Source organism: Hyla sarda, chromosome 1, assembly GCF_029499605.1.
Source record: "Hyla sarda isolate aHylSar1 chromosome 1, aHylSar1.hap1, whole genome shotgun sequence".
NCBI classification, from domain to species: domain Eukaryota; kingdom Metazoa; phylum Chordata; class Amphibia; order Anura; family Hylidae; genus Hyla; species Hyla sarda.
In genome coordinates, this window is record NC_079189.1 from 187,109,470 (window position 1) to 187,123,804 (window position 14,335).

General features: G+C 45.2%; 1 protein-coding gene across 11 annotated transcripts in view; it reads right to left on the reverse strand.

Annotated features, from left to right (window-relative positions):
* Positions 1–14,335, reverse strand: part of PDE5A (phosphodiesterase 5A) — a 352,640-nt gene that overhangs the window by 7,377 nt on the left and 330,928 nt on the right. For all 11 annotated transcript variants that reach the window (XM_056565902.1, XM_056565920.1, XM_056565896.1 and 8 more), the window contains 2 exons: positions 12,080–12,154; positions 8,160–8,243 (listed from right to left, as the gene is read on the reverse strand). In XM_056565902.1, the coding sequence (XP_056421877.1) occupies positions 8,160–8,243; positions 12,080–12,154 (159 nt within the window). The remainder of the gene's footprint in view (positions 1–8,159; positions 8,244–12,079; positions 12,155–14,335) is intronic.

The following is a 14,335-nucleotide window of genomic DNA, read 5'->3' on the forward strand; positions in this document are numbered from 1 at the left end:
GAACTGTCCAGGGTAGGAGAGGATTTCTATGGGGATATGCTTCTAATCTGGACAGTTCCTGACAGGGACAGAGGTGTCAGCAGAGAGCACTTCCTGTGGAACACAGCAGCTGTTGGGTGTGTCTGACTTCTGGAGTTGTCCAGAGAGAGGAGAAAACTAGTTTTTCCAGCAACCTTTTCCCCAGGAGGGTGGCAGACTCCTGGGAAGAGCCTCCTGCTATGGATCCCCTGCCTTCCACCTCCCGTACTAGGCCGGTGGGGGGTGGGAATGAGAAAGCTACGGCCGATTCTCAGGACGGGGTGAGAAGATCCAGCAGGCTCCGCAGTAATGTGGAGCCGACTCCCCTGTCAGTCGCTGGAAACCGCAAGGCGTCCGGTAAGAAGATCACTGTTATGTCTTCGGGGACTGTTATGGAACCCCAGAAATGGGGGGTGCGCGGACCCAGGGAGTCGCTAGCTACTTTCGGTTCCAGCATGAAGGCAAAGTTGGTGGAATATGAGCAGCTGGGAAAAAAGCTGAAAGTTATTAGGGAAGATCTGAAGTTTGACCGCTACCAGACAGATCACTCTGCCAAGGCAATGAGGGCTAAGTTTGCTGCTAGAGTGTGTGAGCTGAAGGCAGAGGAGCAGGAGGTGGTGAGAGCCCGATTGCTGATCGTAGAGGGAGCGGGCATGTTTAAGGAAAAGTTAAAGAATGAAGACCGCTTTAAAATCATGCGGACCCCTGTGAAGGAGGAAGAAGATAGCCAGGGGGAGGAAGAGTGTCTGTGTGATACAGAGGAGAAGATGGAGGAAGGGGGTGAGGGAGATGGCGGCAGTGAGGGTGATGAGAGTGAGGGGGATGTGTGTGATTCCCTGTGTACCCCTAAGACCTCTGTACCCCTAATCCTGTCCAAGTCGCCTTACCAACCACCTCAGAGGAAATTGACAGCAGTGATGGCGGTGACAGCGGCCCGGTGGGGGGCTCCTGCGGGCCATAGTGATGCAGGAGTCACCCACCCGTCTGGAGAACTTCAGTTTTGGCCAGCACCTGGGCCCTGAGGAGAGTAAAAGGAAGAAAAAGAAGAAGAAAAAGGCTGGGAAGCAAGTGAAGTTTGTCTTCTCCCCTTTCCAGCAGTCTGGGCCACCTGAAAAGTTGGTTCAGGCTGCTGGGCCCCCCACCCTTCCAGATCCCGCTTCTGCTGTGGAAAGGACCAGAACGGGGGGGGGGGGGGGGTACAGTGCTGCATCCAACATGGCCACGGGTACTACAGTCACGCTTCCTGCTGGTAGGGAAGAGCAGGACGGGCTAATGGTGGGCGACAGCTATGAAGCAGTATGCAAGGGGAGTGGTTCCCAGAGTATTGTGGGCAATGTCACCAGCTCTGCGGGGCACTCCCCTGAGAGGGGGGGGGGAGTGTCCGGGTGCCAGGACCTGCTGCTGAGCCTGTGTGGTGGGGCGCAGTGTGTGGCGCGGATGCTGCGGGGATCTCCCCTGTGAGAGAGGGGAGTCCCTGCACATCAGCGGCAGGAGGAGGGGTGGAGGTGCGCCCGGAGGGACAGTCTCAGCCTCAGGATTTGACATCTGCGGTGACGTCTCGTATAGAGGAGGAGTCAGTGTCGCCGACAATGGCAGCCGCCAGTGACCTAAGAAGAAGCAAGAAGGCCAAGGCTAGCCCAGCGGTAGTGGGTGAAGCAGCTGCTGATCCCAAAAATACTGTAAATGAAAGCAATGTAAATACAAGGTGTGTGAATGATGGGAGTGGTAGTGCTGTGGGTGAGAGGGGTGTATGTGGGAGTGGTAGTGGTGTAGATGGGAGGAGTGGTAGTGGTGTAGATGGGAGGAGTGGTAGTGGTGTAGCTGGGAGGAGTGATAGTGGTGTGAATGGGAGGGGTGATAATGAAGTGAATGGGAGGAGTGGTAATGGTGCAGATGGGAGGAGTGGTAGTGGACCGAATGAAAGGAGTGGTAGTGGAGTGAATGGGAGGGGTGGAAGTGGTGTGAATGAGAGGAGTGGTAGTGGTGCAGATGGGAGGAGTGGTAGTGGCTTTTGTGGCAGTACAGGTGGCCTAGGCAGGGACATAGGGATGGTGTCTGGTCCGGCCCCCCCCCCCCCCGGTCGCCAGGAGTTATGCAAGTGTTGCGGCTGGGGGTTCAGTGGGATCTTTACCTCCTGCATCTGGTGACAGTCAGTTGCAATGGCGCCTTCTGGAGGCACTAAAGAGAGGAGAAATGACACTCCAGGTTGAGGGAAAGGAGATGGACCTGTCTTTTTGGGTGGAGAGACATGGTCTGGGAGCGTTCCGAGAGAGGAATGGGGAGACTGTATGGTCCCTCCAGACACCCGGTCAGGAGGTAGGTCACAGGAATGTGGCCCGTCTGGTCTAGAAAGGCGAAGATGTGTGCCCCCAAAGGGGCACGGTGGTGGAGCTTCTTTTCCAGATGGGTTTCAGGGCTGGGGACATCTTTGCCCTGATTCACCCCTTCGGCTCCTCCAAGTTTGACGTCAGCTTTGTTAGGCTGGAGGGACTAGATCTCTTTTGATCTAATTATGAGCTGATGAAAAACGAGCCTGGGTGGCGAGATTTCGCTGTAAAAGCGGTATCTCGCCAGAGTATGGTAAAGAAAGTGACCGTTTTGACCCGTAAAGAGTCACTTTCTTGTTATGACCTGGCTGGGCAGGTACAGGGAAGTGACGGACGTCCCCCGGAGAGGGGGCACCAAAGCCTGTGAAGAAAAAACATAAGACCCCCTCTATGCGGAGGCGAGAGGAGAAGCGCAGGTTGGAGAGGGCCCTTGAGAATGCCCAGGTGCCAGGGGTAGCTCAGGGTCCCACTCCAGACACTGGCTCAGAAGGAGGTCAGAATAACTCTGAGGCTTTGGGTGAGGCCCAATTGGACGAGGAGATAGGGAGACTGCGTAGGGAAGAAGGTCAAGATGCTCCTTCCTCCAGTCATGCCTCTGAATCCAAAACTGTGGATGAGGAGGAGGAGGGGCAGACAGTAAATGGTGGCCAGAAAAAGAAGAGGAGGAAGAAGGGTAAGAGTAAGGCGGCCCAGTCCTCCACTTCAGTTGTAGCCTCAGACCATAGAAGGAACAGCTCAGTCTCTGACCCTCTGATTGTCCTTTTAAATCGGTATGAGGCCCTCGGGGATACTATCTCCCCTCCTCCTCTTGAGGGTCAGGAGGCAGTGGGGCCTCCAGGAGGTTCTGAGCATCCTTCCTCTGGGACAGTTTCCTCAGGGGCGGAGGTAACATCAGATGCCGGAGGTAAAAATCCTGGGATGGATATGTCCCTGAGCCTAAAAAGGGGTAAAGGGTCTTCCTCCGATTCAGATGGGGGTGGAGGGAAGGAGAGGAAGAAGGTTTAAGGGGTGAGGCCATCTAACTCAATCACCCAGGATGGCGGCACTCACCCCACTTACGCTGGCATCTGTTAACTGCGCCAGCATAAAGTCGGATACGGCTAGATTCGCAGCCTTTGGTTTTCTCGGCCGTGTTGAAGCCGACATTTTCTTTTTACAGGAGACCAGGTTGTCAGATCTAGCCTCCCTGGTAATAGCCAGGAGTGAGTGGAGGCGCGGTCCCTCCCACTTGTCTCCTGCGGCTGAGCCGTATAGTGGGGTGGCGGTCCTTTTTACCGCTCTTGTTGAATGCAGACTGGATATTGAGTTAGAAATGGGGAGGTGCCTGATCTTAGATGTCTTCATGAAGGGACAAGAGCTCCGGCTCATTAACATCTATGCCCCGCAAACTAAGCGGGGCTGTAAAGATCTCTTTATGAGGATTGAGCCCTTTCTTTTTACTAGTCGGCAGGTGATCTTTGGAGGGAATTTCAATAATGTCACGAGGTCCCAAGATAGGAGAGGCTCCAATGGTCCGCTGACTTGCGATAGTGTGGCACTGATTAGCATAGCTAGAGAAGCTCGCCTAGAAAATGCCCACATCCGGAGCCCCTCAGGCCATGCAGGTTTCACCTATCATCAACGTAGCCGCAGGTATAGGATAGATAGGTTTTAGTTAAAGGTTGAAGCCGTATCTTCCGCAGTGTCCGTGGTTGAGTTCTCCAATCACTGTATGATTTTGTTTTCCCCGAATGTTTCAGAGACCCCCCGGATGGGAAAAGGTTATTGGAAGCTGAATTCGTCCCTCCTGGAGGAAGCGGAGATAAGACAGTCCTTTGAGGATTTTCTTTAAAGTCAGGTACCTTTACTGGATCTTTGTAGTAATAAGCTGGAGTGGTGGGAGATATTCAAGAAGCGGGTTGCGGGGTTCTTCCGCCAGCTCTCGAGCCTCAGGTCCGTGAACAGGTACCGTTTGTATCAGGGTTTGAGGAGGAAACTCGAGCTTCTCGTCTCGACTGGAGGTAGCCGAGAGGATATCTCCAGAGTGAAATCCTAGCTGATGAGGTGTCAGTACGATAGGCACGCATCTTTGGTTTTTGAGAGTGATTTCGGTAAGTACCGCTCACCCGACCCTTACAGAAACTGTAAGATGTCAGTGAGTAGTAAAGTCATTTCAGGACTGATTGATAGTACAGGATCGCTGAATCGGTCCAGATCAGGGATCTTGGAGGTCGTCAGATCCTTCTACTCGCACCTCTTGGGGAGGAAGGATCTAGATTGAGACAAGATGTCGGTTTTCCTGGCTGAAACCATTCCTGAGCCAGGGGTAGACCCCTCTCTTGATATTTTGGCAGAAGAAATCAGGGAAGAGGAAGTGAGACTGGCGATCAAGGGGCTTGCCCATAAGAAGTCGCCAGGTCCAGATAGCTTAACATCCGAGAGGTACAGGACCTCTAAGGAGTGTTTAGCTCCCCTCTTGACTGAGGTATTCAATGAGTGTCTCTCCTCGGGCACTCTGCCGAAGTCAATGAGGAGGTCAGCCCTGATTCTTCTCTCAAAGGGTAAAGATCCGAGCCGTATTGAGAATTGGAGACCCATAGCTTTTCTCAATATGGACAGGAAGCTTCTGGCTAAGACACTGTTTAATCAGCTGGTGAAGTTTGCCCCCCAGCTCCTTTCGGGGGCTCAGCACTGCTCTGTTCCAGGACGAAGCACCTAGTGCTGTCTTTAGTGTCAGGGAGGCAGTGGAGCAGAGTAGTGCGGGTTTCTGGAAGGGGTACTTGCTGTGCCTGGATCAGGCCAAAGCGTTTGATCGGGTGAAACACGAGTACCTCTGGTCTGTCCTCCTGAGATATGGCTTACCGAGTACTTTTGTTAATTGGCTTAAGATCTTTTATGCAGGGGCAGAGAGTTTCCCGCTGGTGAATGGTTGGTCTGGATGCTCTTTTGTGGTGGGGTCCGGAGTCCGTCAGGGTTGTCCTTTGAGCCCGCTTTTATACGTGTTTGCGATCGATCCCTTCGTCCGGAGGGTAGATTGTGGTCCATTGGCGGGAGTCGGGGTGAGTCTGGCGGAGCAGGATGTCGCCCAGAGAGTAGTGGCGTACGCTGACGATTTCACCATTTTCGTGTTCTCGAGAGAGGAGGTTGATGAGGTGATGTCGGAAGTGGACTGCTACTCGGAGGCATCCGGGTCTAAGATCAACCGGGATAAGTGTAAGAGTCTCTGGCTGGGAGGGGGAGATCCCCTTCCAGAGCCCAAAGAGTCAGCAAAAGTATTGGCCATCACATTTGGCCCGGAGGATTATCCCGCCAAAAACTGGGATGGTAAGCTCCAGGATGCCACTCAGATGGAGGACCAGTGGAAGAGTTGGTCTATGACCCTCAGGGAAGGGGTACACCTGATCAAATCGTACCTGCTCCCCTTGTTGAACCTAGTCAAGAGGGAGGTTACGTATCGCATGAGGAGACTAGGGTTTTTTCTATGGTAAACCCTGTGGTGTTCTTAACAAACACCTACTTGAAAGCTAACATCTCAAACCTCTGGTCAGAGAGGGCTCTTCCGTGGGTACTCTCCTGCAGGGAATGGTTTCGGCCTTTCTTCCAGGGATGGGAGACAGGAGGGCGAGTGAAGTACCTCCGTATGCCCCATGGATATCTTCCAGCTTATGCTACCCCGACTCTGAAGGCGATACGTTGGTGGGGTCTGGGAGCGTGGGAGATCAGGACCCAGTCAAGGCAGTTCCTTGACAAACGGGTTCTGTTGACCCATTTCCAGAAGCCTCTGGCGCTCAGGGACTGCCCCGGTTAGGATCTAAGGGGAGGGTCCTGCTTTATTGTCCTTTTAATATAGGGGTCTACAACCGGGTGGGCGCTTTCATTGGCTGGAGTCAACTTGCTGGCCTTACAGATCCGGAGTGGGCTTATGGGGCATTCAGGAACCCGGGGCACTTTATTTGTAGTCAGTTTAGTGATTAGGTACCACACGTAGAAACGCACGGTGTCTAGTATCTACACAGCGGAAAGTCCTCTCCGAGGTGGAGGTCTGTAGGAACATCACAGGTGACCTCGGGAAGATCAGGTCTTTGGAGTATGGCAGTCTTGGTACCAGTAGGGCTTCTCTCGTGTGGAGAAGTTTTTCATTTGATGTGCCCTAGGTACTAGACCTCTTGGGTAGAGTACCCCTGTTTCTGGTTAGGGATAGTGATGTAGGGACTGAGAGAGGGTGAGTGCAGGGTCAGTTTGTTGAAGGGATAACAGTAGGGGGAGTCGTAGGGAAAAGTTAGTGGAGTTTTAAAAGTAATATCAGGATAGCCATCCTTCTTCCTGGTGGTGGGCTATGGATGTACACCCTAGTCATTTTGTTTTGTTTTTAGAATATGTATTGCGTAAAGGGCTTACAGGCGACTGAACTTGGGCCTAAGGTGGGTTGTATTGTTTTGTATTTGTATATGATGTTATGTTATGAAGTTGTATTTGTATAGTTGGTTTGGGTATAGGTTTGGTTGGGTGGGGGAATTGGTGGGTTGGTGGATGTTTGGAGGGGCTGGCATGGGTCAGTTATGGACTGGACTGGATATCCATGGACTCTGACCCATGCCAAGGTGGGTGGTTGTGTGGGTGATGGGTTAGTCTAGTGTAAGATGTCATGTGTTTTGTGGTTTGTTGGTGTATATAGTTTATGTATATATTTGCATTTAGGTTATATATTTGTTTTTCTATATGTGTATTATATGTTATTGCTATTTAAGCTTGATTTTCTGTTTTGTTTTATATATTTATAATAAAAAGAGTGTCAGCAGAGAGCACTGTTGTCAGACTGGAAAGAACTTCACAAATTTCTCTGTATTATACAGCAGCTAATATGTTCTGGAAGGCTTCAGATTTTGAAATAGAAGTAATTTACAAATCTGTTTAACTTTCTGGCAGCAGTTGATTTGAAAACATATGTTTCCCACTTGTTTCCACCCGAGTTCCCCTTTAACAGTTTGAGGCTGCCTAGTCCCATGGTGTTAAAAATGACATGCTATCCTTTGAAAGCATGAACCTGGTTCCTTTAGGACTTTGGAAATTGCGCACAAGCATGGACCTGACTTGTGAAGGTTCACAATTTTTTCTCTGATGCCTTGGCAGACATCTTTCTATTTTCCTATTTAGTCAAGCAAAGATACAAGTAGGCCTTAGAGGGGTACTCCTGTATCCAGTTTCAAACTTATTCCCTATCCAAAGATTAGGGGTTAAATGTCTAATAGGGTGGGGTCCAACTGCTAGGACCCCTCCCACCCTTCAGAATGGCACCCGAATCTCCCTGTGCATGGAGCAGGGTCAACATGCCCCCTCTAGACATTCTGTATAGGAGCTTTGAAGATACATTAGTTCTGTACCTGTGCATTTCCGATGCTTCTATAGGCAGTGCATGCAGGGGGTGTGTCGACCCCATTCTTCATGCATCCATTCTCTATCAGAGCTCCAGAAATACAGCACCAATTAACCTATTATAATAATTCTTAGAACTTTTTAAGCTATTTAAAAACATAGTCAACTTGGAAGTTTGTACACTTCTGACACACTGGAATTTTGATATAGTGAATTATAAATTAAATGATCAACTGTTCAAGTCCCATGATCAACTTTTCAAGTCCCATGATGAATCATATGACTTGTAATAAAAAAAAAGGCAGGGGATCAATGCAAATTTTTTTTTTTGGGGGGTGGGGGGTGGGGTTTAGGTAAAAAATATGCCAGACAAAAGTTGTGTATCATCACAGCCTATAGCTATGTAATACACAGCTATAGATACCTAAAAACAATTGGGAATTTAAAGGAAAATGTACCCACCTCATATAGCTCTAAGCATATTGCATCAATAAATCCAACTTGCATGCTGGGTATTTTATCTTTCTTCTCTCTGTTCATAAGATCCTAAAAACACAGAAACACATTAAATGTACATTTCTACTTAAAGGGGTACTCCGGTGAAATTATTATTTTTTTTTTAAATCAACTGGTGCCAGAAAGTTAAACAGATTTGTAAATTATAATCAAGACGTACAGCACTGCTTACTTCTGCACCTCTAGGCGGACGGACACTAAATCACTGTTGCGGTATTGGGTTAGGTGGTGCTCTGACACATAAAAGACGTAACCTCAGTACACTTGATAGAAGAGTGAAAAGTCGAAGGCCCGTCGAAGCACTAATCAGTGCGAAACATCGGTGTCGCCTCTTTGTGGTACCCCCCCTGTTACCATATGTTGTCCTCCCTTAAGAGTGTACAAAGGCTGTGAGTATGTGCAATAAAAACTGCTGACCTGGAAGAACCGGTGAGTGCCGTCTTTTCACTCTTCTATCAAGATTTGCAAATTACTTCTATTAAAAAATCTTAATCCTTCCTGTACTTATTAGCTGCTGAATACTACAGTGGAAATTCTTTTCCGTTTGAAACACAGAGCTGTCTGCTGAATCACGAGCACAGTGCTCTCTGCTGACATCTCTGTCCATTTTTAGGAACTGTCCAGGGTAAAAGGAAATCCCCATAGCAAACATATGCTGTTCTGGACAGTTCATAAAATGGACAGAGATGTCAGTAGAGAGCACTGTGCTCGTGATGTCAGCAGACAGTTCTGTGTTTCAAAAAGAAAATAATTTCCGCTGTAATATTCAGCAGCTAATAAGTACAGGAAGGATTAAGATTTTTTTATAGAAGTAATTTGCAAATCTGTTTAACTTTCTGGCAAAAGTTTTTCACCGGAGTACCCCTTTAAACGTGTTGTCCCATCAAAACAACACCATGTTTTCTGGCTGTTCAGACTGCCTATGGTGTGGTTTCTGAAACCTTCAATATTGATCTTTTTCTGCCAGGGGAAGTTACAGAGATCTTTACCTTTCATTATGTAAAATTACACAGCACCTATTCAATTCAATTGATAGTCCTTTAAAGAAAAATGGTCATCCTGTTCACCCACACTAAACCCAATACACTTGGTTGCAGAGTGGGTGAACAGGAGACCGATAAGGGGTCAATGAGTTAAACACGTATCTGTAGTCCGGAGCTGTGTCCCTCTGAAGATCCTCCTCTATCCCTGCTGAATTGCGCACGTGACATTGGTGCTGATCACGTGAGCGCTTGCACCTACTGAGAGCTCACATGACCAGCACCAATGAATATTTAAATTTACCCGGCGGGTGAATAGGATAGAAGAGGATATTCAGAGGGACACAGCTCCAGACTACAGGTATGTATTTAAGTCACTGACCACTCATCAGTCTTCTGTTCACCCACACTATAACCCAGTGTATTGGGTTTAGCGTGGGTGAACAGGAGGACCTTTTTGCATTAATACATGGTTCTAAGTGTCCCCAATGTAAGAGCCCTTTTTGCAGTGGCTCTCCAATTTGGCTAAGAGACTGTCAAATAGGGGCACAATGGGCACATGTGCACCTTTTACACCAGATTATTTAGGTCACATGTAAAAATGGAAAATATAACAATGCAATACTAAAAATAGCAGGCTGGCCCTTCTACCATTAGACTGGTAACAGAATATAAACAAAAGGAACTGTGCCCAATGGAGTTCAAAGGAGTGTTCAATGGTGGAGTTCTACTACTATTTATCGTGTACTTGTCATGATAAAAAAAAACTTTTGATATGTCATAGAAACGTTCAGCTTTGAACGATCAGATCCTGCTTAATCAGTAAAACAAGCTGGAAGAAGCAAGAGCTTAGCACGTTCTCTCCCGGCTCTGAGTCATATAACCAAGATGGATTCATAATTTAAGTCTACGGGACCATTACATAGAAACAGAAAAGCAGTCAGGTTCTGAGTATTATGTATGTGTATTATTATGACAGGTACACTTTAAAGTCCAACATTCACATATGCATTCTCAGGAGGTTGAAAAAATAAAAATAATTGTGGCGGCACTCACTAATCCTTATGGATTAAAAATGTACAATCTTTATTTCATTTCTTTAAAAGCAGCAGGTTGGATAAGATGAAAAAGCTGCAAAGGTAACAGCCATTTTGCATGACACACCACATTTCCTCTAGCTTCTCTAGGAAGCTTTCACATTTTACTCTCTCCTTTCATCCCATTCAACCTACTGCTTTTAAAGAAAGGAAATAAACATTTCTTTTTTATCCTTCTAAAATTGCATATAAAAATATGATACTGTCACCACATCAGCTGACCTGTCTATTTATATATACACTCCTCAACATTGAAATTGCAGCACCAAGAAGGACAAGCCATAAGGTTAAGTAAATAAAAAAAAAGGAACAGGTGTCGCAAAGATCGGCAAATGATCACATTTTCACGCACCTTTACTCCAATCTGTGGCTTGTGGCAGGGGCTTCAAAAGGTATAAAAGCCAAAACAAAGGCAATTTCTTTTCAGCCACATGACACCTCACAAGTCAATACAGTATGATTGTGTGACGCCTCCTGTTCACCGACGTGCCAATTATCGCCACTTGTTGCAAACTAAGAGGGAAAGGACCCTTGATCTAAGAGCCCTTGGTTTATCACTTTAGTAGATTGCTATGCATGTATGCCAAGATGTCAGCACTGTTTAAAGTTGAGTGTCCTATTGTTTGGGAGACCAATGATTAACTGGAATAACAGCAAGAGGTGCACATAGACGAACCTCTGAATAAACAGATCATCAGATTATAAAAAATGGTGCATAGTGATCATTTCTGTACTGCGTGTGAAATTGGCTACCAAGGACATTAAACAATGTCTATGCATACCATCAGAAGACACTTGCATGACATGGACTATGAGCAAGATGTCCAGCTACAGGTGTTCTCTTAACCTCATGCCATTGAACTCAAACGCTATCATGGTGTAGAGCAAGATGGCAATGGAGGTTCAATCTCTTCAGCACCCACTTTTGTCTCACTTTCGACCACTTGGGCAACGCCATGAAGAGGCCTTTACGAAGGAACGTCACACCAGTCCTACTCCCAGAGTTATGTGGGGTGGCATAGTGTAAGTTAGCCAGACCCTGAGACCAGTTGTACAGCCCTTTGTCCAAACATGACGCCGGGCCGCATGTTGCTCATGCTTCTGTGACCAGCCTGCATGACCTAAATGTGATGTCGAGGCCAGCGGCTTCTGCAGACTTGTTTCCTATCTGGGGCACATCTGGGAAGCTATTGATCGACAATTGCAAAGGTCGCTGCCAGCTGTGGATCTTGATGATTTGTGTGCCCAAGTGCATTCAGCGTGGAAAAACTTAGACAATGATTAATAACCTCAATGATAGCATGCAAAGGTGTGTAAGTATGTGTATTTCTGCATGTGATGCTCCTACTCGATACTCAAATCAAGATGTTTTGCATGCTTTTTTTCTTCAATTTTTTGGCAATTGCATATCATTAACAAGTCTATTGATCCCATGATTTCCACAATTTCACAACTTTTCCTTTTCGGTGTTGCAACTTCAATTATGGTATACAAAACATACCATAACTGTGTCTCCTCCCTGCTTCACAGTAGGTACAGTGGGGAGAATTTATCATTGTAGGTGGAGCATTTTTGTACACCTATTTGTGTGTGCTGGTGCACCAAATTTATAAAATGGCCGCATGGAATTTGATAAATTTTGTGCAGGTACACATTTACTGAAATTTCACTCCACACACACACACCAAAAAGCTAAGCTAAGTCTTGGCTAGTGTATTTTTGCGACTTTAGTTTTTTTTTCACCCTACAAATAAACAGACTGTATACATGAAAAATACTTTCTACTTACAATTGGTTCAATCTTAAGTTCCCGTCTCTCTTTATCTCCTTGGTCATAAAATTCTGTAGCAACAAGTTCAGCGATCTGAAAGTACCAAATATACATTTATTTAGTTAGCACAATGTGAAACTTTTATTCTAGTATAGAATATATAGTACTACAAAAATAATGACATTTCTTGATAGAGTTTTAACCCCTTAAGGACATAGAAATGTACGTCCTGATCCGTTGGTACTTAGTGCACCAGTACGTACATTTACATCCTACACATGACGCGAGCACCGTGGCTATAAGCAGCCAGGGACCCGCTGGTAATGGCGGACATCAGCGATCGCGCTAATGTCCATTAACCCCTCAGATGCTTCATTAATACAGATCTGTCGCAATGCAGCGCTTTAAATGGCTGATCTGATCTCCACGGCCATGCCGCAGGCTATCAGATCAGCCAAGATGGTGGACGGAGGTCCCCTCACCTGCCTCCGTTCGTCCCCCGGCATCTTCTTCTCTGGTCTGACATCGAGCAGATCAGAGAAGTAGATCACAGATAATACTGATCAGTGCTATTAGCAATCAAATGAAATGAAAAAGCCCCTCCCCCGATAAAAATGTAAATCACCCTTCTTTCCCATTTTACCCTCAAAAAGCATAACAAAAAATTTTTAATTAACAAATTTTATATTGCTGCGTGCTCAATTGTCCGAACTTAAAAATATAATGAAAAATTATTCAATACAGTGAATGGTGTAAACGTGAAAAAAAAAAAAAAAAAAAATTGTTGTGTTTTGGTCACATTACATTCCCCAAAAAATATATAAAATGCAATCAAATACTCAGAAATACACAAAAACTACAGATCACGGTGCAAAAAATTAGCCCTAATGCAGCCCTGTATACGGAAAAATGGGAAAGTTATAGGTGGTCAAGATAGGCAAATTGTAAACATACTTATTTTGTGAAAAAAGCTTGCGTTTTTTTTAAAAACAATACAATAAGAGAAAAGTATGTAATCATGGGTTTTTCATTATCATGGTTTTATTTGTATTGACCCACAGAATAAAGAAAACATGTAATTTTTGTCAAGTGTACAGTGTAAAAACAAAACCCTCTATAATTTTAAAAATGTCAGTTTCTCTTTTCAATTTCCTCACACAAATAATAATGTTTTGGGTTTGCTGGACATTTTATGATAAAATGAGTGATGTCACTACAAAGTACATGACACTGGTCATGCAAAAAAAACAAGCCCTCACATGCATCTGTGAATGGAAATATTAAAGAATTATACATTTTTGGAAGGCGAGGAGGAGAAAGCGAAAACGCAAAAATAAAATTGTCCTTAAGGCCAAAATGGGCTGTGTCCTTAGGCTATTGATAAACAAAATATTATCAAAAAAGGTAATAACATAGAAAGTATAACAAAATTCCACTAAGATATTCCACTAAGATATTTAAAAGGTATTCCAGGCTCCAGAAAGTTAAACAGATTTGTAAATTACTTCTATTATAAAATCTTAATCCTTCTAATAATTATCAGCTGCTGAATTGGAGTTGATCTTTTCTGTCTGGCAACAATGCTCTCTGCTGACATCTCTGCTTGTCTCAGGAACTGCACAGAGTAGAATAGGTTTGCTATGGGGATTTGCTTCTACCCTGGACAGTTTCCGAGACAGGTGTCATCAGAGAGCTCTTAGAAAAGAACAACCCAACTTCAGCAGCTCATGAATACTTAAGATTTTTTAATCTGTTTAAAATTTACAAATCTGTTTAACTTTCTGGAGCCAGTTGATACATAAAAAAAAGTTTTTCCCTGGATAACACCTTTAACCCCTTCAGGACCTAACAAATTTTCTTTTTTTTTGCTCCATTACTTCTTATAGCCATATTTTTTCATCTACAAACCCATATGAGGGCTTGTTTTTTGCATCACCTAATGTACTTTACAATTAGATCATTCATTTTACCACCAAATCTATGGCGAAACAAACAAATAATTATTTGTAAGGCAAAAAACAAAAGGAAAAAAATGCATTTTCAACTTTTAGGGCTTCCATTTCTATGCAATGCACTTTTCAGTAAAAATTACACGTTATCTTTATTCTGTAGGTTCATATGATTAAAATGAATTTTAATAGGTTTTGTCTTATTTTACTACTTTGAAAAAATCATAACTTTTTGTATATAAATTATTATGCTTAAAATTGTCCTCTTCTGACCTCTATAACTCTTATTTCTCCCCATACAGGGATGTATGAGGGCTAATTTTTT